The sequence below is a fragment of the Phoenix dactylifera genome, chromosome 2 (genome assembly GCF_051530095.1).
Source record: "Phoenix dactylifera cultivar Ajwa chromosome 2, Ajwa_hap1_PhDact_Kaust_v1.1, whole genome shotgun sequence".
NCBI lineage: Eukaryota > Viridiplantae > Streptophyta > Magnoliopsida > Arecales > Arecaceae > Phoenix > Phoenix dactylifera.
In genome coordinates, this window is record NC_143191.1 from 28,009,538 (window position 1) to 28,031,885 (window position 22,348).

Below are 22,348 nucleotides of genomic sequence, written 5' to 3' on the forward strand. Positions count from 1 at the left end.
GAAGGACTTGCAATAGACCTTCAGTCAGAACAAATGATCCCTGACGAACTGAGTCCGTCCATTTACAAACCAAATTTCGCATCACACTATTTGTTTTTTTTTTTTATCTATATGACTGAACTTAGTGTCTCCCAGCTCCCATATCAGGAGGGCCAAAGATCGCACAACGCCCGCGCCTCCTTCAACCCGTGATCCAGAGATCGCATGCCAGCGCCCCCCTCTTCCAGAACCGAGAGTCCCAGCATCACGCGTCCGTGAATGGCATCTCCAGTGGTCCCGAGTCCCTGTTTCGTCCGCATCCTTAGCGTCCCAACCGCGTGCATCACCGCCCTCTCCTTCCTCCTGAGATCCCGTGCGAAAGAAGGGGAGAAGAAAGAATTCACCGCGTCCCCACCTCCCGGAATCCCTTGATGCAAGCCGTTCCCACCTTCCGCTCCCAGCATCTTTCCTCTTCCGCTTCCAATCCCGACGATCCCGCACCGCGTCTTCATCGCATCTCCTTCCGTTTGTGATCAAGGAACCGCAGCCGCGTCCAAGCTTCAGCCTCCCCGCGTCCGACTGCAAGCATCCCGTGATCGGCTCCTCCCAGCGCCCGGATCCGCGTCGCCACCTTCCGCATGCGTCCCAAATCCTTCCGCAGATCACGCGCCTTCCATCCGCGTCGCTGCCAGCTCCTCCCGTCGATTCCACAGCCTCCGACGCCGCATCCGAGCTCCGCAATCATCGGTTCCTCCCAGCAATTTCAACATGTTTCCAAGGGCTATAAGAGAGGGAGAGGCCATCGGCAGAAGGAGTGCTCGGTGGAGGCCGAGAGTCGAAGGAGAAGGAGGTGCTCTGTGTCGGTTCCAAAGAACAGAGGAGGGGCCCTGTTTTCCGAGAAGAAGGAAGAAGAAAGTATTATTTTAATATTTTTTTTAGTGTTCAGCCGAATTGTTAGTTCCTTTTATTTCAAGGATTTTCTTTTATGTTCTTGTAATCAATTTTCTTTAATGCAATCCCTGATCTAGATTCAAGTTAATTTCTATTTTTTTTATACAATCTTTTAATTTTTCTTTTATGCAATACATGTTTAAGTTTTAAATTTTCTACAATTTATTATATGCATTCTAGAATTCTTAATTTTAAGATAACCTTGGAATGAATCTTTTCAGTTCGATTGACGATTTTAATTTATATTCTGTCTTTAGAAATCGACTCCTACTCTGCATTAAATTTCAATTGCAAGTTTTCTTTCTTTTCTTTGTTTATTTTCAAATAGAAAACATTCTCTAATAGACTGGAGAATCATTTAACATCCTCAAAATAATGTTTTTTCTCCCATCATTCCAAAATTAATTTCGAATCCAAGTGAACGTTTTAATTTTTATGCAACTCCAATCGCCTCTCTGTGGATCGACCTCTTACAACCACTATTCTTCGAGTAGGAAAGGTAAGAGTAAAATTTTAATTTAACTTTTGTTCGTCGGTTCTAACAACGATCTGTCTAGCGTATTTTTAGTGAAACAGAAAATTGACGAACAGAATTTTGGCGCCGTTGCCGGGGAGGCAAATCGAGAAGCAAGAACGATCACGAAGATCAAATTGGATTTTGGATGCCCGGAGTGAACGCACTCCGGTAGTAAGTTTTTATTTTTATTATTTTGATTATTTTCAGTTAATAATTTCGTAGTTATTAAATTCTGAAATTTGAAATTCGAAAAAAAAAAATTTCAAAAAAAAAAATAAATAAATAAAATATAAAAAATATTTCAAAATTCAAAAATTCAAAAATTTAAATTCAAAATTTGAATTCTGAAATTCGAAATTTGAAATTTAAATTTAAATTTAAAAAAAAATATATTAAAAAAATTCAAAAAAAAAAATTTTTTTTTAAAAAAAATCTATATTATTTTTGCTAGTAATTGATTAGGCGCAATCCCCCGAGGTGATCATACCTCTATTGGGGCTCCTCACGGAGTAATCTCCAGAGCTTATTCAACGGGCATTCGGAGATTGACTGATGCATAAGGATTAGTTTTAGTTTACATTCAAGTTATTCCTATATTAAAAATTAAAAAAAAAAACAACATAAAATTAAAAATAAAAAAATTAAGAAAAATAAAAAAATAAAAAAAAAAATTGCTTGCTCATTTAATCAGTACAACCTAATGACATTGCATAAACTAAAAAAAAAATTATTGATTATTTGTTGCATCAAGCATTTGCATAAAATAATTTAAGGGCAAAACCCACTAAAAAGATAAGGTCGGGAAGTCATTACCTGTCCTTAGCCCAAAAATCACCACATTGCATACTTATCCTAAGCCAAATTAAATTAAAATCAAATTAGACGTTGGCCTTAGGGTTTTCGAGCTCAATTAGGCTCCTGGAAAGAAGCGGCTGAAAGCCACTCCAGTGAGGATTTAGTAATTGGTGATGTCTAGGAAAGTTTTACAACAGTGAGAACTGTTACGGGTATTGTGGTATTGGTGTATCCCTTCTGGCACCACCACACACCCCGGGACTTTCCTGGTCACTGATTACTGGATCGCTTAACTGGTAAGCTCAAGCTTAATCTGAAAGGGAGATTAGGAGCTGTCTAATCTAGGAGAGAATTTCAGGAACTTTTTAACCTGATAAATCTCTGTGCAACTAGATTAAAAGCTACTAAACCTTCTTTAACCTCAAGATTAAAGAGCCAATCTATTGTGTGGTGTTGATTGTGGTCATCTTGGTCTAGCCCTTCTTCTTATCTTTTAGGATTTCATTTAAAAATTGAGTCTAATTAAGTTGTGGAAAATGTATGCATGGTAGAAGGTCATTAAAGGATAAGTTAACCCCATTTGATCCTGAGATTGACAGAACTTTTCATCACAACTTGCGAAGTGTAAACCAACTGTCAATCTCTACAATGGGTGAACACATTAGAACTTTGAATGAATTATTCGCACCCGCATCTGCTAGTCCCCCTACTTGCATAGTTTTACCAATTAATAATGCAACCCAATTCGAGATTCGGGCTGCAACAATAAACATGTTACCCAAGTTTCATGGATTCGAGAGTGAACAACCCTACATTCATCTAAACAAATTTTTGACAATCTGTCAAACGTTTAGAAATCAAAACTTAGATGAAGAGGGTATTAAATTAAGGTTGTTTCCCATGACTTTAGAGGATCGTGCTGCTGCATGGCTATATTCCCTAGCTTCGAATTCCATCACATCATGGGAACAACTATCTAGGAAGTTCATGGCTAAGTTCTATCCCATGGTAAAAACTGAAAAAATTAAGGATGCCATCAGAACTTTTAGAGGAAAATCTGAGGAGGAATTTTTCCAAACTTGGGAACGGTTCCATGACTTGTTGGTCAAATGCCCACACCATGGGCTTGATAAGGCTGATCTGGTCCACTTCTTTTATAAAGGACTAACTCCGGCACATAGAAATATGATTGAATCCATGCACAAGGGTAGGTTCATGAACCAAACCCCAGATCAGGCTTATGAATTTCTTGTTGACTTAGCTGAAAATGCCCAAAATTGGAGTAGCTATGGTGAGGAAGTAAATAGAGATGAGTTCGGGTCTAGAAAACCAGGTAATTATGAAATGAAAACAGACCCAGAACTCAAAAATGTTATGTCCAACCTAGTGAATGGGATGAACAATTTAAGTAAAAAGTTTGATGCTTTTACTGTTTCCACTAGTTCGAGTTCATACAAAGAGTCAAATCCCATCATGAAAGTGGAACACGAGTCATATAGTTTGTGTGTCTTGTGTAACAGTCCGGAGCATCTAGTGGAGTGCTGCCCTAATCTGCCCATCATAAAGGCCGAGCAAGCAAATGCTCTAAATTCATATAGTGCCTTTAAGAAGCCCACTCCCAACTCGTTCAGCCCAGTTTACCACCCTGATAATAGGTTCCACCCAAATTTCTCATACAAGCAAAATGAACCTATTCAGCATCAAGGTGGTCTACCAGGTTTTCAGAACAACTACCCCAGGATAGGTCCATCACAAATGAACCAACCCTTGGTTCCATCTGTACCTCCGTATAATGCCCCTATCCCACAGCAACCTTCACCATTAGAAACCATGATGGCTAATATGATGAAACAACAACAAGATTTTATCAAGCAACAACAACAGACCAATACAGCCCAAGCCCAGACTAACCAATTTCATGCGCAAGCGATTGCAAAACTTGAGGTTAGTCTAAGCCAAATAGCTAACTCTCTAGGGGATAGGAAGAGAGGTGAACTGCCAAGTCAGCCAGTACCTAACCCTAGTAGGCAACAGAATCAAGGGCTGAGAGGCCAGTTTCAGATTGATTCTAATGGAAACCAGAACCATGAAGTCCAAGCAATTACTACTTTACGGTCTGGCAAGCAAGTGGATAATAAGGTTCAACTTCCTATACAAGAAAAAGAAGAAAAGCATGAACCGAATCCCACTCAGAAAAAGGCACAAGAACAGAAAACACAAGGAATAGAGGAGAAACCAATAGAGACATACACACCCAAGGCTCCCTTTCCCAGTAGACTTCAGGACTCAAAGAAACAATCTAACTTTGATGAAATAATGGAAGTCTTTAAAACTGTTCAAATAAATATACCTTTTCTCGATGCCATAAGACAAATTCCCTCCTATACAAAATTCTTGAAAGATCTTACCACGGTTAAAAGAAAAACCAGCATTCCTAGGCAAGCTGTTATGGCTGCACAAGCCTCATCTCTCATTCAACAACAGATTGCCCCGAAATTTAAAGATCCTGGTTGCCCCACCATTGAAATAAAAATAGGAGAGACGATCATCCAGAGAGCCCTATTAGATTTAGGAGCCAGTGTGAACCTACTTCCCTACTATGTGTACCAAAAGTTAGGTTTGGAAAAATTAAAGCCCACAAATATTACCCTTTCCTTAGCAGATAGAACGGTGAAGTACCCCAAAGGGATTGTAGAGGATGTAATAGTAAAGGTAAATGAGTTTTACTATCCTGTGGACTTCGTTATCCTTGAGACCGAACCTGTAATACATCCAGACAATCACACACCTATAATTTTAGGTAGACCCTTCTTAGCCACAGCAAATGCTGTGATCAATTGTCGGAATGGGATGCTAAAGTTATCTTTTGGCAATATGAAAGTCGAACTTAATGTCTTTAATATAAGTAAACAACCACCAGACGACAAAGAAATCAATGAAGTTGACATGATTGAAAGTCTGGTTCAGGAGACTTTCTTACAAACTTATAATAAGGACCCTTTAGAAGCTTACCTTGCCCATTCTGAGGAAGTGGTCGAGCATGCACCCCCTAGTTCTGTTCCTCTTATAAGCATAGATCGTCACCAGCCAACTGTTCTTCCTTGGACTCTTCCAAAACCATTCTTAGATAATGGTTGAAAAAAAATGGGGATCTACATTTTGTCTGGCTGAAGACATAAAACTTAGCGCTCTTGGGAGGCAACCCAACATGTAAATATTCTCAAAAAAAAAAAAAAAATTTGCAGGTTTGGGGGTATTTTGCCCCAATTTACCCGCCCATATCAGGTACCTTCTTCTCTGTCCTTTTACTGCTTTAAATTTTCTTTAACATTGAGGACAATGTTAGATTTAGGTATGGGGGTGAGAATATTTTTGATTTTTCTTTTTTTAAAAAAAAGGGAGAGAATATTTTTGATTTTTTTTTTTTAAAAAAAGGGAGAGAATATTTTTGATTTTTTTTATGCAATTAAAAAAAAATTAAAAAAAATTATTAAAATTTCAAAAAAAAATAATAAAAAAAGGGGGATTTCAAATTTTTAACTCAAACTCTAATCTTTTTGGCTGTACAAACTAGGAATTGCTCTGACAATAGCTTTGAGTTAAGAAATATGATAGCAGTTCTAGCTCAAGTTTTCATCCAACCTATCTTCTGCTAACATGATACAAGATGAGTTAGCACCTACACGTAAGCACATGAATAGTGGGGTATGTAAACTTACGACTAATATGAATACTTTTAATTTTTGGGATAATTTAGAGTTATATGTGTGATGAACACCCTAGCCTAACCAAAAAAAAAAAGAAAAAAAAAAGAAAAAAAAAGATAAAATAAAATAAAATAATGAGTTTAATTTAAGTCTTCTCACTGAGTAACCGGGCCTCTTGCCTGGCAAGCAGCGAGTGTTCGCGTAAAAAGGTGAGGACATTGAGATTAAACTCTGAGTGACTAATTTGGCCTTGAAGCCTAGTTAACCTGAGTTATTAAGCCTGTTAGGGTGTCTCTACACCTGGTGCCCTAAGCCATCTGGATCGGGAGTCATTGGCCTAACACTCGCTACATGGGTTAGCTAGAAAGCTTAATAAGGCTAGATATTGCACAAGTCATTCTTCTTAGCACTCAGTCTGAAAAAATGAATAAATAAATACGGGGTGTTCATTACCATTTAACTCTAGAAAGTCTTGAAAATTGGAGTGATCATGTTGGAAGTAAGTGAAAGCCACTCATTTATATGATACTATCTTGCACCTCACTACAGTCTTGACTTGTTAGCAGATAGATGGGGTGTAATGAAACTTGAGTTAGAGTCTGTTTAAATATAATAACAACAAGTCTCTATTGTCCTTGCAATTCTAGTTTCATACAGTAATACTTGTTCAAATTTCGAGTTAAAATTTGGAATTCCCTAACTGATGAAGTTTGTGGGTAACTTCACTGCAAACCCTCACGAGACAACACTCGTCCACTAGGGTAACCTAGGGGTTTAAAGGCTTGTTGCACGTGCTAAGTGCAATCGTAATGCTCTACGAAAATGAGTATTTATCTTACTATTTTTAAATAATAAATTACACTTTTGCACTCTCATTTTATCATTTTCACACTAAATTGCTAGAGACTAGCAATAAGCTAGTTGGGGGGTGTGATGAGAGCACAAAAGTGCGACCTACATGTCACCTAAATTAGTATTATTGCTAACCGATAATGATAAATTCACTGGATTAATATTATATTTGGGTTTGGCACAGATTTTCATAAATCAGAGATAAAATGCACATTGAGTACAAATTTGAATTCAAATCGGGTCCGAGTCGGGTTCGGGTCCGAATCGGATCCATTTCTTTTGAGCCTTTGGAAAATAATTTTGGACAAATCTAAATTAACTATGAGGTGCTGGGTAACCCATGACTTGAAGGACTTGCAATAGACCTTCAGTCAGAACAAATGATCCCTGACGAACTGAGTCCGTCCATTTACAAACCAAATTTCGCATCACACTATTTGTTTTTTTTTTTTATCTATATGACTGAACTTAGTGTCTCCCAGCTCCCATATCAGGAGGGCCAAAGATCGCACAACGCCCGCGCCTCCTTCAACCCGTGATCCAGAGATCGCATGCCAGCGCCCCCCTCTTCCAGAACCGAGAGTCCCAGCATCACGCGTCCGTGAATGGCATCTCCAGTGGTCCCGAGTCCCTGTTTCGTCCGCATCCTTAGCGTCCCAACCGCGTGCATCACCGCCCTCTCCTTCCTCCTGAGATCCCGTGCGAAAGAAGGGGAGAAGAAAGAATTCACCGCGTCCCCACCTCCCGGAATCCCTTGATGCAAGCCGTTCCCACCTTCCGCTCCCAGCATCTTTCCTCTTCCGCTTCCAATCCCGACGATCCCGCACCGCGTCTTCATCGCATCTCCTTCCGTTTGTGATCAAGGAACCGCAGCCGCGTCCAAGCTTCAGCCTCCCCGCGTCCGACTGCAAGCATCCCGTGATCGGCTCCTCCCAGCGCCCGGATCCGCGTCGCCACCTTCCGCATGCGTCCCAAATCCTTCCGCAGATCACGCGCCTTCCATCCGCGTCGCTGCCAGCTCCTCCCGTCGATTCCACAGCCTCCGACGCCGCATCCGAGCTCCGCAATCATCGGTTCCTCCCAGCAATTTCAACATGTTTCCAAGGGCTATAAGAGAGGGAGAGGCCATCGGCAGAAGGAGTGCTCGGTGGAGGCCGAGAGTCGAAGGAGAAGGAGGTGCTCTGTGTCGGTTCCAAAGAACAGAGGAGGGGCCCTGTTTTCCGAGAAGAAGGAAGAAGAAAGTATTATTTTAATATTTTTTTTAGTGTTCAGCCGAATTGTTAGTTCCTTTTATTTCAAGGATTTTCTTTTATGTTCTTGTAATCAATTTTCTTTAATGCAATCCCTGATCTAGATTCAAGTTAATTTCTATTTTTTTTATACAATCTTTTAATTTTTCTTTTATGCAATACATGTTTAAGTTTTAAATTTTCTACAATTTATTATATGCATTCTAGAATTCTTAATTTTAAGATAACCTTGGAATGAATCTTTTCAGTTCGATTGACGATTTTAATTTATATTCTGTCTTTAGAAATCGACTCCTACTCTGCATTAAATTTCAATTGCAAGTTTTCTTTCTTTTCTTTGTTTATTTTCAAATAGAAAACATTCTCTAATAGACTGGAGAATCATTTAACATCCTCAAAATAATGTTTTTTCTCCCATCATTCCAAAATTAATTTCGAATCCAAGTGAACGTTTTAATTTTTATGCAACTCCAATCGCCTCTCTGTGGATCGACCTCTTACAACCACTATTCTTCGAGTAGGAAAGGTAAGAGTAAAATTTTAATTTAACTTTTGTTCGTCGGTTCTAACAACGATCTGTCTAGCGTATTTTTAGTGAAACAGAAAATTGACGAACAACCTCCTCCTCCTTCCCCCTCAGTACAACTTGCAAAGTTTGCGGGGAGACCGGATACAACGGGGAGAAGGATCCATTCCAAGTTCTTTGATCAAGAAGGGTTCTGTTTGGGGAAATGGATCCGAAGGCAAGGTTGGGAGTATCTTTGCTCCCTAGATGTGATGATCTATCCCGGACTAGTTCGGGAGTTCTATGCCTTCCTCAAAACTGGAATGGGAGGGCTCATTTCGGAAGTTCGAGGAGTTAGGGTTCGAGTTTTCGAGGAGAGTTTGAGTGAGTTGCTTCATCTCCCCTGCGAAGGAGCAACTCCAGAAAAGCCAGAAAACAAGATGAGAGCCCTGCAGTTGATAATGGAGAATGAAGATTTCGACTTTTCCGAGAAGGTAATAGCAAGCTCTCTTTCTGTAGAAATGAGATTATTGCTCAGCATCATAAATAGAATTTTATTTCCGAAGAGCGGGAGATTCGATCTCATCATAGAGCGAGATCTAGTAGTGATGGAGCATATTATTCGGGGTATTCCCCTGAATCTCCCGGCCATGATCCTGAGGCAGATGAGGAAGGTGATCTGCAACTCCAGAGTATCCCTGCCTTATGGTATGATACTCACCTTGATCTTCTGACAGCACGACATATCTGTCGAGGGAGAGGTATCCAGGCATCTACTTTTTACTGATACATACACTGCACGATCACTTATCCGCATGGGCTATGAGAAAGTGAACGGACAGTGGATTCACACTGGAGCAGGAATTCAGGGTGATGCACCAGAGGGTGACGCACCAGATATTGGAGACTCTATCCCTGAGGATGAGGAGCATATGGATCATCCTACTGCACCTTCTGAGGCTGGACCATCGTCATCTGTTCCTGCGGGACATACAGATGAGTTCTGGAGTAGGATGACTGAGCTTATGTCAGCTCAGGCGAGGACTATCACTGATGGGCTGACGAGCCGACTAGATATCATGTCTGCTGAGATCAGTGATCTGAGGGAGCAGATAGGAGCTCTACGGAGAGAGAGAGAGACTCATGGACCATCTGTGCCACAGGCTGCTGAGTCAGAGATTTCGGTACAGAGTCATCCAGCTCACCGTGCTCCACGTCAGACTCAGTCTCATCAGGCTCGACCTCCCCTCGCCACGTACACTAGGAGGATGAGGACTAGATCCCAGCCATTAGATACTCCCTAGGCTAATATTAGTATTTCTGTTTAGAGCCTAGGATAGGTATCTAGTTCTCATATGTATTTTGTGTTTATCATGTATTTTGAACTTTGATTGAGGAACATTGTATTTGCTTTTGTTTTTGGCATGATTGTACTAAAATGTTCCTATTTTGATCAATGAAGTTTGAATGTTTGTTATTTATTGTGTCTATTCCCATGCACCTATTTGATGATAACAAAAAGGGGGAGAAGTAAAGAAAGAGAAATAAGTTGTGTAAGAAAAGAGAAATAAATTGTAAAACAAATTAAAAATTATAATGGAAAAGCATATACATTTAAGGGGGAGCAATTTGTAACAATGAAAATGATCAAATCAAAAAATTTCTATCAAATTTCAAAATTTGGCACATAGAATTTCAGAATTTGGCACGCACCTTTCATACCTCGATACATAACCTGAAACTCATACTTTATCTCAAATTTTTGGAGTTTCATCTTTAATGAAATATAAATGAAAGGGGGAGCAATTCAAAAAGTTAAATTGGAAACATTTGAATGATATAGGGGGAGACTTCACTCTTATATTTGAAAAACTGAAATTCAGCAACTTGAGCCCTTTTAAAACTGATTTTAAGACAAGTATCAATAGGCTCATACTCTATATTTTGTAATCATCAAAAAGGGGGAGATTGAGGATGATAGTGTTATTTTGATGATTAATAAGCAATAATCGAGAGTATGTTATAAGTTAATTCGATACTTCATTTATAAGTCTGTTACTCTCAGTATATTTGTATAACAAGTTAAAGATGCATTTCATTGTTTACTTGAATGAATCTAACCTTGAGTTGCAGCAAAGTGTGGATTGAGTCGACCCCAAGGTTGATTGGGTCGACCCCGGCACATCAAGAAAGCATTTGGCACACTTCTGCAAAAATGGCACAGATGAACAGTAAGTTGGGTCGACCCAAGGAAAGCATGAGTCGTCCCAAACTTCAAGCTTCTCAACAACTCAGAAAATTGTTCTCTGGAAATACTGAGAGGGTCGACCCAAGATGAAGTTGAATCGACCCAAGCTTGAGTCGACCCAAACCCTGAGAGGGTCGACCCAAAGGCAAGACAGAACAGATGACAAAAAAGGTTCTCTGGAAATCCTGAGAGGGTCGACCCAAGAAGAAGTTGAGTCGACCCAATTGAACCTTGAGTCGACCCAAAGAAATGTTGGGTCGACCCAAGTGAAGGAAGGCTGAATTGCAAGTTTCTGTGGTTCTGAGAGGGTCGACCCAAGGAAAGGTTGAGTCGACCCAAGTGAAAGTTGGGTCGACCCAAGGACAGGTTGAGCCGACCCAAGCACGGACAGAAGCATAACGGCTAGTTCTGCAGAAGTACTTTTTGTCCTTCCAACAGTGAGTAACGGCTAGTTTTTGAATTCTAACCATTGGAGCTTGTCCAATGGATGAAGAAAACTATTTAAAGTGGCACTATTCATCAGAGAGAACATCCTTTTGCAAGAATATCAAAGAGTACACAAGAAAGACAAAGTGCCCTAATCTTCCTCATCCAAGTGCTTCATTCAAGAGTCAAAAGAAAGTGGTTGAGCAGATTCAAAGAGTCATTAAGAGCTCCATCCACCCTTGAAGAGTGAAGCATCCTTGACAAAGAAGAAAGAAGTCACATCAAGCGATAACTATTCTCTAAACTCTTCTTTGTAGATTATATTGTTATATTTGCTCATCTAGGAGTTTAAATCTTCTTTCTTTGTTTATTAAACTCATTGTAAAGGTTAGTTGGTAAGCCCGCAAAACCAACGGAATAGGTTGATTGGTGAACCCGTAAAACCAATTGTAAAGGTTCGTTGGTGAGCCCGGAAAACCAACATAGGTTCGTTAGTGAGCCCGTAAAACCAACATAGGTTTTTGGTGAACCCGGAAAACCAAAGTGTAAATGTTTTTGGATTGTGAGCCCGGAAAACAATCCAACTATAATCCGCGGGATTATAGTGAATTCCCAAGGGGTCGCTTGTGGAGTGGACGTAGGTGCTAAGGAGAGCACCGAACCACTATACTTCTTGTTGTTTGTATTGTGATTTGTTTAATTCCACTAACTCATCATTTAACATAAGTAAGATAGTTAAAATTAAGAGAAACCAATTCACCCCCCCCCCCCCCTTTTGGCTTGTCACCTTGGGCAACAAAGGAGAACCGTAAGGGGCTATACGTAGGGCTCTTACGCGGTGGTAACTGCTTTAGCTAGGGTGAGGTGTCACCCCCAACTTCCCCCTAGTGGAGGGTCTAATAGCATGGCCTTCCATTGATTCCCAGTTGGTCCTAGTCACATCCATGCATAAAGCATGAGATGGCAGCCATCAAATGGGCTGCCAACCATGGGCCCAACACTCAAATATGGGCAAAAAAAGGGTATTAGGCCCAGTTGATTTTTGAGCCCAGGTATATTACATACATCACTTGCGTGCGCATGGTCATGAAGGCGACAGAAGCAACACATGCATTTGCGACCTTTTGTCTTTCCTTGGATTCAGCATATTTAGCTTACCATCTCCATCCGTATGATTTGATAGCCATGAATTAAAAGTCCAAACATAAGTCATTCTGCTCAGTTACAATCATAGCCATAGGACAAAAAGGCTTGCTTGAGCTTACAAAATTAAGCGCTTATTTAGTTCACAATCTCATAGTCGGAATCAAAAAATACATTGGAATGAAAATCGAAATAATCATATTTTTCGATGTATTTGGTTTGTGATCAAAATCGAAATAAAATTTAAATATTGAAAAGAGTCGGAAATAGATTTTTGGAACCCAGATATTTTTATTTTTCATAAAATCAAAATAAGAATAAAACTTTTCTAAACTAAATTGCTAGATTGGAAGTTCATTTCTATTCTAAAGTCCAAATCTTTTCGACCATATTTGTTTTTCAGCTACTTCAATTATCACTTATATCTACCGTACTGTACTTTTCTTTTCTTTGCTTTAATGGGTTAATTATATAATGCGTGTACGAACACATTTTCAATAAAATCAGAAAATACATGCTCACGGAGTGCCCGAGACAACTCTTCCTCTCTTGACCAGAGGGTACTCTCTGAATGGTTAGTCACATAAGCAGCCACCCAGTCGGCAGCTCCGTTGGCCTCTCTAAATACATGCTTGGTCTGAAACACCTCCAATCTCTTGTCATCATCTAGATGTCCTGGAGCAAAGGGCAAGACAAATATGACAAAAGACTTTGGCACGGGCAAGAATTGCCTATATGTTCTCCCGAAACTTGTCAATATACAAAGAACCATGACTTGAATAATATTGGACGTCACTTGTCCTTATGATTAGGTTTCTTGATGTGTCCTAGCGTGACGTCTGTCTCCAAGGTAACATGTTTCGACATATAGCGCATGTGTCATATATCGGAAAGCTTTGATTGAATTTGATAATATGCGAGAATCCTAAAGCTTCATGCAGAGAATATAAAACCACCCTCTCTCTTTATGGTGTACCTTGGTTAAACACTATTGCAAATGTTTTATATTGGACTAAAACGACTCTCAAATTAAAACCTCATTATTTATGAGGAAAAGTGTAATAAAAAAAATGGAATGACAAGTAATAAATTAGGGTGGTTATACTTTAATTATGATAGTAATAAAATGATGTAATAAAAGGAAAATACAATTTTTGTTATGAAGAGTGTGCATAATTTAAAATAATGGTGGTTATAATATTATAACAGCTGGTTTCAAAAGAAATTTGGTATATTATATATATGAATAACAATTTTTTAAACTATGGTCGTTATTTGACCATTATTTTGTTATGACATCATTTTATCATAAAAGTTAGTATTTTAAATTCAAATTTCTTACTAGTTAAAAATACTTTTTATTTGTTCCACAACATTTTTTTCATTTATATATGAACAATGATTTGGATCATTAATTGTAATTTTCATTTTTTTTTAAAGAATCATTATTAATTGTTATTTCCTATTATAATTACAAGTAACAACCATCCCTCAGACTATTACAGCTATTACTATTTTAAATCGAAAAAATCTCATCCTACATAATTTTGATTTCGCAGAAAAGAACTGTGTAATTAATGATTTTAATAGGAATTTATTATTATGGCCGTTATAGGTAGAGATGATTTTCATTTCCAAAGGAAAAGCATATATGCAAAATGGCTTCAACATGCACAGATTCCATGATTTTCATATAGATTGCAATAATCCAATATTGATAGTAGGATTTACTTGGAGCAAAATAACTTTTCCTATTATTCTGTAGATACAATGATTTCACTTTGAAAGTTATATAACTTACCATCTTCACAAGTCTTAAAGCGGACTTGATCATGCTAATTTTTCTTCTTCTTATTTTTTGTCCCGTTCTTCTTCCTCTTGTTTTCATGTGCTAATCTTGCTAGGCTCTTTATTGTAGATGTTGACAAACCTAATCTCTTCTATGGAATTTTGATATTCAAGTTAGAAGTAAAATGTTATACACGTTCCTTAGAATGTATTGTGAATAAAAGCACTCAACAATTGAAAAACAAAATAAAAAGAAAAGAAAAGAAAAGAAAAGAAGAAAAGACCTCTCTTTGCGCCCATTTTGGACATACTTCGGCAAATGTAGCAGTTCTCTTGCTTAGAATTGCATTAAGATATTTATTAGCTTCTAAAATAAATGTTATGGATATTGCATTATATTGGGCAATAAAAAAACAAAAACAAAACAAAACTCTCCTAGCATATAACTTTACCAATCATATCTAAATATTTTCATTACATCATTGTCAGCCCTTACGAATGACTTTAGAGTGCGCCCATGACTTCGACTCTTGTACATTTACAGCTAATTTGCACATTCTACTTGAAAGCTTCTTTTTCGTATTGCAGCCAAATGCTGTCGCGATCTCTCTAACATACCCATATTAATCTTTCTACCAGTCTTACTTGCCTGCCCAAACTCCAAGCGGCCTTCGTAGGTCGAGGAGTAAAGAACTTGAAATCAAGCGAGGTGATGGCCAAGGAGAACGTAAGGATTTCGAAAGGATTTATGACTATGACGTGTACAACGATCTAGGTGATCCTGATGCTGACGAGGACAAAGCTAGACCAGTCCTTGGTGGTAGCAAGAAATATCCCTACCCAAGGCGCTGCCGGACCGGACGCCCCAGAACACAGAAAGGTAAAACATATGCATGCTTGTAGTTGTTTGCCCGAAATTTGATGCAGCCTGGAGAGAGTTTGGGATTCTTTTGGCAGCAAACTGATGTGTCTCCCATGAAACGACCTAAGATGGATTAACAGTAAACAGCACGAAGTTTTCCATTCTTTTCCGGGCTACCTGTTTGGATCGATGTTGGCGTATAAGCTTTTTATCTGCCGCCAATTCCTGAATCGGACCAGGTAATAAGGGGGATGACGAGTTCCGTTTCATGAGAAGGAATCGTCGGATCTCTAAGAGCTGAGGAATTCATAGTCCCTAAATTTCAGGGGTAATGCAAACCACTTTTCCATGAAAATCTCTATTATCCTGAAAAATAAGGATCATTTCCCTCTTCTGTCTGCGTCACCATTCTTTCCGGGAGGCCAGCAGAAGCATCTAAACAGGCTTTATGCGATGCATGAGTTTTGTTAGTATGTAGCACCTTATAACCAATTCCAATTGGTAGTTAGTTACTACTAAGTACACAACTACTCGTACACATGATATGTAAGGGTTAGAATCATGCTTTCTTATTAATTGTCTCAAAAGGTGCAAACAGGGATGCTTTATTGCCGGTCGATGGATGATGACACATGTACGTTGATAAATATTGCCATCTCATGCAACTTATGTGAAAAAATCTGTAAACCGTGAACAGACCCTCTATCGGAAACAAGGAGCAGCTCCATGTACGTACCGAGGGATGAGGCCTTCTCCGAAGTGAAATCTTTACAGTTCTCGGGAAAGACGTTACGATCTGTGCTCCATGCGGTTATTCCCTCGATCCAAACTGCACTCATCGAAAGTAATCTCGGCTTTCCTTATTTCACTGCCATTGATAAGTTATATGATGAAGGCCTCACCTTGCCAAAGCAAGAAGGGCTTGGCCTCCTCCAAAGCATTATCCCTCGGTTGGTGAAGGTCATTAGTGATGGCACCGATGACGTCTTGAAATTTGAGCCACCAGCCATGATTGAAAGTAACTTCTCTCTCCTTTTTCTCGCTTTGCATCATGTAACACGTTTTATGTCCCCATGGCTAAGTTCATCTGTTTCACAAACTGTAGAGGATAAGTTTTCATGGCTTAGAGATGAAGAGTTCTCTCGGCAAACGTTGGCGGGTGTCAACCCTTATGCCATTCAGCTGGTTACGGTAAGGCTACCTTTGAGCATTATATATATACATGAGTCCTGCCATCACTGTACATTTGCATTTTACTGGTTGAATGGCTCATTGTATTATTACATAATTGTTACATTATTTATAATTATTAAATAATTATTTACATATTTTCAGATTAAACTCCTTTTCCTTAAAAAGAAACCTTGGTTCGCTATTGATCAATTAAAATTTAAGTTTTTTCTTTTTACTATAATTTTGCTGAATGTCTTTCACAGAACCTATTTGTCTTCTAGAATTTAAAATTATGATTAGCGATCAATACTCAATCAAACTCAATTATCTTTAGATGATTAGATACCGACTCATAAGTAACCTATCCTACATATGTTCTCTAACATTGTGCAGGAGTTCCCATTGAAAAGCAAACTTGATCCGCAGGTCTATGGCCCTCCTGAGTCTGCTATCAATGTAGAGATGATCGAAGAAGAAATAGGAGGCTTCATGACAGTAAAAGAGGTAATACTTGCGTTCTATTAGATATTAAACATGTACAGTTGCAAGAATATGATGGGGGGAAGATTAGAACAAAAACTCTTTGTTTCTTCTTTTATTTTTCAGACATTCATGTGCACATGCAACTGACTATACAAATTGGGCTGGCCAATGGGCCAAAATTTACATTGCTCCGGTTGAATCCGTTGGAAATTTGGAAAAACCTAAGCCTGAGACTGGGATATTGGCATCCCTATCCATGGAAGTACTCGGACTTCTAATAATGCATTAATAGATTTCGAGTCGTATAAGAAATGTCAAAAGCAAACAAAGAATGGTACATTTTGGACCTACTGCTGCTAGAATCTGGGTTGAGGTCAGTCTCCGCTTGAGGTGTGCTGAGGTCGGCGAAGTCAAGCTGAAAAGTAGGTCGGCCGAGAGAATGCTAGGGATTCTACATCGTGAAGTTTGAAGGCGAGCATGATATGCAAAAAAGTCTACTTGCCAAAAAGTTTCCGGCGGAGGATCCTCTGATGCTTAGGTTAGTGGAGTTCTAGAGCAACAGTGGAAAACAAAAGAGAAAGTGGGAGCTTAAGAAAGCTTACCTGAGGGTCCCTCGGTCATCCCAATATATAGGATGAGATTTATCTAAAAGTGCCACAACCACATGGTAATGGCTAATCATGCATTAACTATATGGTAACGACTTTCCACGATTGATATGCGACAATAATTGCATTGATCGTGGCTTTAATGTCGTACTGGTATAACTGTTGCCTAGGCCATGATTGCAACTCATTGAATAGCCTTTGGCATTACTTCTAGGCAGGACCGAACAGAATGGCACATCGGCCGATGCCGAGGTCATTCACTTCGGTTAAGGCTGAAGTCAAGGAGGTCGGAACAACTTGAGATCAGGATGACTAATATTTTTCTCATTAACCACCATGTTTAATCCCTCGTGGCCATGGTTTTTGTTGCAAACAACTTCAAGTAGGGGCACGGTGGAGAGCTCAAAATGTATCATATTCTACAAAGATTTTTTTTTTCCTTTTTTTTTAAAAGAGAAGGAAGAAAGGGAGATTGTGCTTTAAAAATTCTCCGAAAAACACACGATGCCAATGATTGGTCATGTTAATGACAAGCTCATAGCAATTTCTTCTTGTCTTAATTCCTGCAGGCACTCAAGCAAAAGAGGTTGTTTATGCTGGACTACCATGACCTTTTCCTTCCATTTGTGCACAAAGTTGAAGAGCTAGAAGGCACCACCTTGTATGGATCACGTACGATCTTCTTCCTTACAAACAATGGCACTCTGAGACCGCTTGCCATCGAGCTCACCCGGCCAGCCTCCCCGATCAAGCCCCAGTGGAAGCAAGTCTTCATGCCTTGTTGGGATGCCACTGGGGCTTGGCTCTGGAAACTCGCCAAAGCTCACGTTGGTGCTCATGATTCCGGCTACCATGAGCTCATCACCCACTGGTACGTGTCGTGTCTTAATTAATATTAGCTTATCCTAAGTTTTTAAATTAAACGTAACATATTTTAATTATCCAAACCAATATACTTGGAGATGTGCCATTCAAGATCGAATCTGGAACCAGCATTCGGGAATGCACCATCCAAGATTTGAACTTGGAATCTCTTGTTCATAAGCATAGGGGTGACCATGGGGACAAGCTCTGGTTCACTAAACTTTACTTGCTCGATCTAGTTTGATATATCAAAATATGATCCAGGAGTTGGCCTGCCTCCATCCAAGATAGGGATGTGAATGGGCTGGACATGGATCGAGCATATTGCAAATTTTCAATAGGACCAACCAATGGCTAGATCAATACAGTTTATAATTCAATCATCCAGTTGTCTCATTTGCGTCTATAATCCACAAGTAAAATCCTTTTCTGATTGCCTCCAGAATTTAATTTAACCTTGACTTGGATGGCTAGATTTGATTGGCAAGAGTAAAAGAGTGATAAGCATTAATTGAGTAATTAGAAGGGAAATGAGTAAGGCATAAACCAAACCTACAATCCTCATGGAATTGTTATTTGCAAAGCAGTTAGGATAACAATCACTCCACTATTGCAGGGTTCTTGGGGAAAGGATAGTATCCTTCGACCCTTTTCTAGTGGTGTACTGATATTTGATTTGAAAGAATTCCTAAACTCAGTGTAGACTAATTTGGTCACTATATGCATGGTTGGATAGGGTTTAAAAGTAAGATTCATCATATTGGAAAGCCAACTCATAAACCAAATTTTTAGAAGTCATAACTTAGTCATATAATATTCGATTAAGATGATCTTTATATTGACATTAGATAAGTTTTCGAAATCTATAACGTGACATTGTGCTCTTTAAAGGGCAGTGACTCTAACGATCATACCCAAACTCCATCGTTTAGATCTTGAAATAGCCTTGTTAGACCGAACATTTCTTTTTCGAATAAGGTTTTAATTGGATTTATATCTCAATTCGAAAAAAATCAAGCCAAGCGACAAAAAGGCACAGTTAATGCAGAAGTCGAAGTCTATCTTCTAATTTTTTTTAGCTTTTTTGAGTTTATTTTTATTAATTATATCTATTTTAAGAAAGAGAGCCTTATAAGAATTAAGAAGAGAAATCCAACTCAAATTGTACAAAGACGGACATCCCCATTATAGAAAAAGGTTGCATACATTAGTTTTAGATTATCAATGAAAGAAAAGAAGACGTAAGCTCTATTTTTACAATTCTTTCATCTTCTAGATTTCTTTGGAGCGATTCAAATTAAGTGGTTCGAGGAAAATCTTCCTTTTCTCTAAGTGAATCAATGTTCAAAAAAAATAGTATACATCATAATTTACTAATTCTAGCGGCCATCCACACGTGTAAAATTAGTACTAGTATCTCACATGATCTAACATGATGGAGAGTAATTGTTGGAGTTATTTTGGATGTTTTACATGAGACAACAATGTTTGGCTAGCCAGCTTGCATTTTCTTTGAGAGAAAAAAGAGAGGTATAAGCGGTTCATGGTATTCTACTGATGCTTATCAAACAGTTAGTGACATTGTTTGGCATGTTCCTCTGAAACGTAAAAGTCATATTGGTGGATTTGTTCCTTTATCGCAGGAAAATATTTCCTGTACTTGTGGAGGGTAAAAGTTCTCATAAGACATGGCATCGGCATAAAAATGAACGAAAACCAACCCAAATTCAAATTAGGCCCAGGATCATTAATTAGCCTTAGCTAGTCCAATCTAATCACACCCAAGACCTAAGCCACCTAAACTCGCTGTCCACATAATGACACCTACATTATAATAATATATTATAACAAAATTTGAAGTACCCAAGTTATGATCATCATATCATTTAATTGGCAAACGCTAGGATTGTTTGTCTGTCTAATTTCTTGCGCCTTTTCTCGTAGTTTCGGCTGTCTCAATGGAATGTTGGTTAGTGTGTTAAACTTTCCCTTGCTTATCTAATTAAAATGATGTCAGTTTAAATATAGTTATAAAGATAATACATGATTTAGTGCTAACATAATACTTTATGTGCTAAATCAATAGTGACATAATTGGATACCACCGATAATGTGTTATTACATATAGTCCATTAGTTTTTGTAATAATAAATATAGCAAGTGTTATTATTGTTTTATGGAGAAATATCATTGTTATTATTATCCTGGTATCACCACTTGTCCCAAAAGCTTAAGTTGATAGATACCATGTTAAAATCACCACTTGTCCCAAAAATTTAAACTAATAGGATGAGGTAGATTTATTTATATATTTTATATTTTCTTACATTACTTTTTATTGTAATTTGCAGGCTAAGAACTCATGCCTGCGTCGAGCCATACATCATTGCAGCAAATCGGCAGCTCAGTGCAATGCATCCGATTTACCGACTCTTGCACCCACATTTTCGCTACACCATGGAGATCAACTCACTTGCTCGGCAATTCCTTATAAGCGCAGCTGGGATCATTGAGTCATCCTTCTCCCCACTCAAATACTCCATGGAGATCAGCTCTGTCGCCTATGACCAGTTCTGGCGCTTTGACATGGAGGCCCTGCCAGCCGACTTGATTCGGAGGCATTCCTCTTCTATTACAAATTCCCATATCGACTTTGCGACTATGACTTGACCTCAGAACAAAATAATAATAAAAAAAAACTGAAACCTTGACCAATTATACCCCACCTAGATAAAGCAATCAAAAAGTAGGAGCCCACCTTACATAAGTGATTATTAGTTGGATCAGATCTACCGCTGAGCTGGTGGAACAGTCCGTTCGTGCAGCAGCACGCGCATAGCAGGATAAAATAGAAAAATCGTGCAATACATATATATTTGAGCGTGTTGGTTCACCATTGGATTGACTGGTGGGTGGATTTGGTCCAACTAATAATTAGCAACCTCACGGGTCACTTGAATCAAGGCCTTATAGATTCAACTGGGTCCACATTAGAAACTCTAACAAAGTTCTTCTCTTTCAATATCAGGGGAATGGCGGTCGAAGATCCGATAGCTGAGCACGAGCTGAGGCTAACCATCGAGGACTATCCTTTTGCAACCGATGGCCTTTTGATCTGGTCTGCCATCAAGCAGTGGATCCAGGACTACGTCTCGCACTACTACCTGGACTCAAGCCATGTGTTAGAAGACTACGAGCTCCAAGAGTTTTGGAATGAGGTCAGGACCAAAGGCCATGGCGACAAGAAAGACGAGCCATGGTGGCCAAAAATGGACAGCCCGGAGAACCTAATCCACATCCTGACCACCATAACGTGGGTGGCCTCGGCACACCACGCTGCCGTCAACTTCGGCCAGTATCAGTATGGTGGCTACTTCCCCAACCGGCCAACCATTGCACGCATTAAGATGCCGGTGGAGGACTTGCAAGAAGATGAGTTTATCAAATTTTTGGAGAAGCCAGAAGTTGCTCTTTTACGGTGCTTTCCCTCTCAAATTCAAGCAACGGTGGTGATGGCGGTGCTAGACGTGCTATCGAGCCATTCGCCGGACGAGGAGTACCTCGGCGGGGAGCCAGAGTTGCCTTGGGTGCATGATCCGATAATTAAAGCAGCATACGAGAGGTTCAATGGAAGGTTGAAGGAGATTGAAGGAATTATTGATGAACGGAATGCAGATCCAAAACTTAAGAATAGGTTTGGGGCGGGCACAGTTCCTTACGAATCCATGAAGCCTTTCTCTGAGCCTGGGGTCACAGGGATGGGAATCCCTAACAGCATTTCCATTTGAAATTAATTAAAATTGATATTACTTCACCTATCTTTGTGACTTCAGAGAAGATCAATTGTCTACGAAATTTAAAATATAATGCTGTAGTAAACAAAGGCTAGAATACAATGGTGGGACTTATATTTGACAATGTTATATCTCCTAGAGTCTAGTACGTGGACGGCGTTGCAATTTTCAAATTAATTTGATGTCTTTTTTTTCATGGGCTGCCTGTAATAGGGTTGAGCTTTGACGTTTGCATTGGATACAACCTCCTACCATTTCATTTCTATCTTCTTTCTTATTTTCTTATTTTCTTTTTTATGTTTTTCTGATCTCGTTTCATGTACCTATGCAACGTACGTGGCTAGCTATTGACTATTTTATGCCATCTTTAGAATATACCACGTATCATGGATGAGAAATAACC

General features: G+C 39.1%; 1 protein-coding gene across 1 annotated transcript in view; it reads left to right on the forward strand.

Moving 5' to 3' along the window:
* Positions 1-22,069, forward strand: part of LOC103698211 (putative lipoxygenase 8, chloroplastic) — a 40,511-nt gene extending 18,442 nt beyond the window's left edge. Inside the window, exons 3-9 of the mRNA XM_008780205.4 lie at positions 14,801-15,041; positions 15,721-16,041; positions 16,129-16,214; positions 16,590-16,700; positions 17,857-18,158; positions 20,503-20,769; positions 21,180-22,069. Coding sequence (XP_008778427.2) covers positions 14,801-15,041; positions 15,721-16,041; positions 16,129-16,214; positions 16,590-16,700; positions 17,857-18,158; positions 20,503-20,769; positions 21,180-21,939 — 2,088 coding nt within the window. The 3' untranslated portion in view covers positions 21,940-22,069. The remainder of the gene's footprint in view (positions 1-14,800; positions 15,042-15,720; positions 16,042-16,128; positions 16,215-16,589; positions 16,701-17,856; positions 18,159-20,502; positions 20,770-21,179) is intronic.
* The last annotated feature ends 279 nt before the right edge of the window (positions 22,070-22,348 follow it).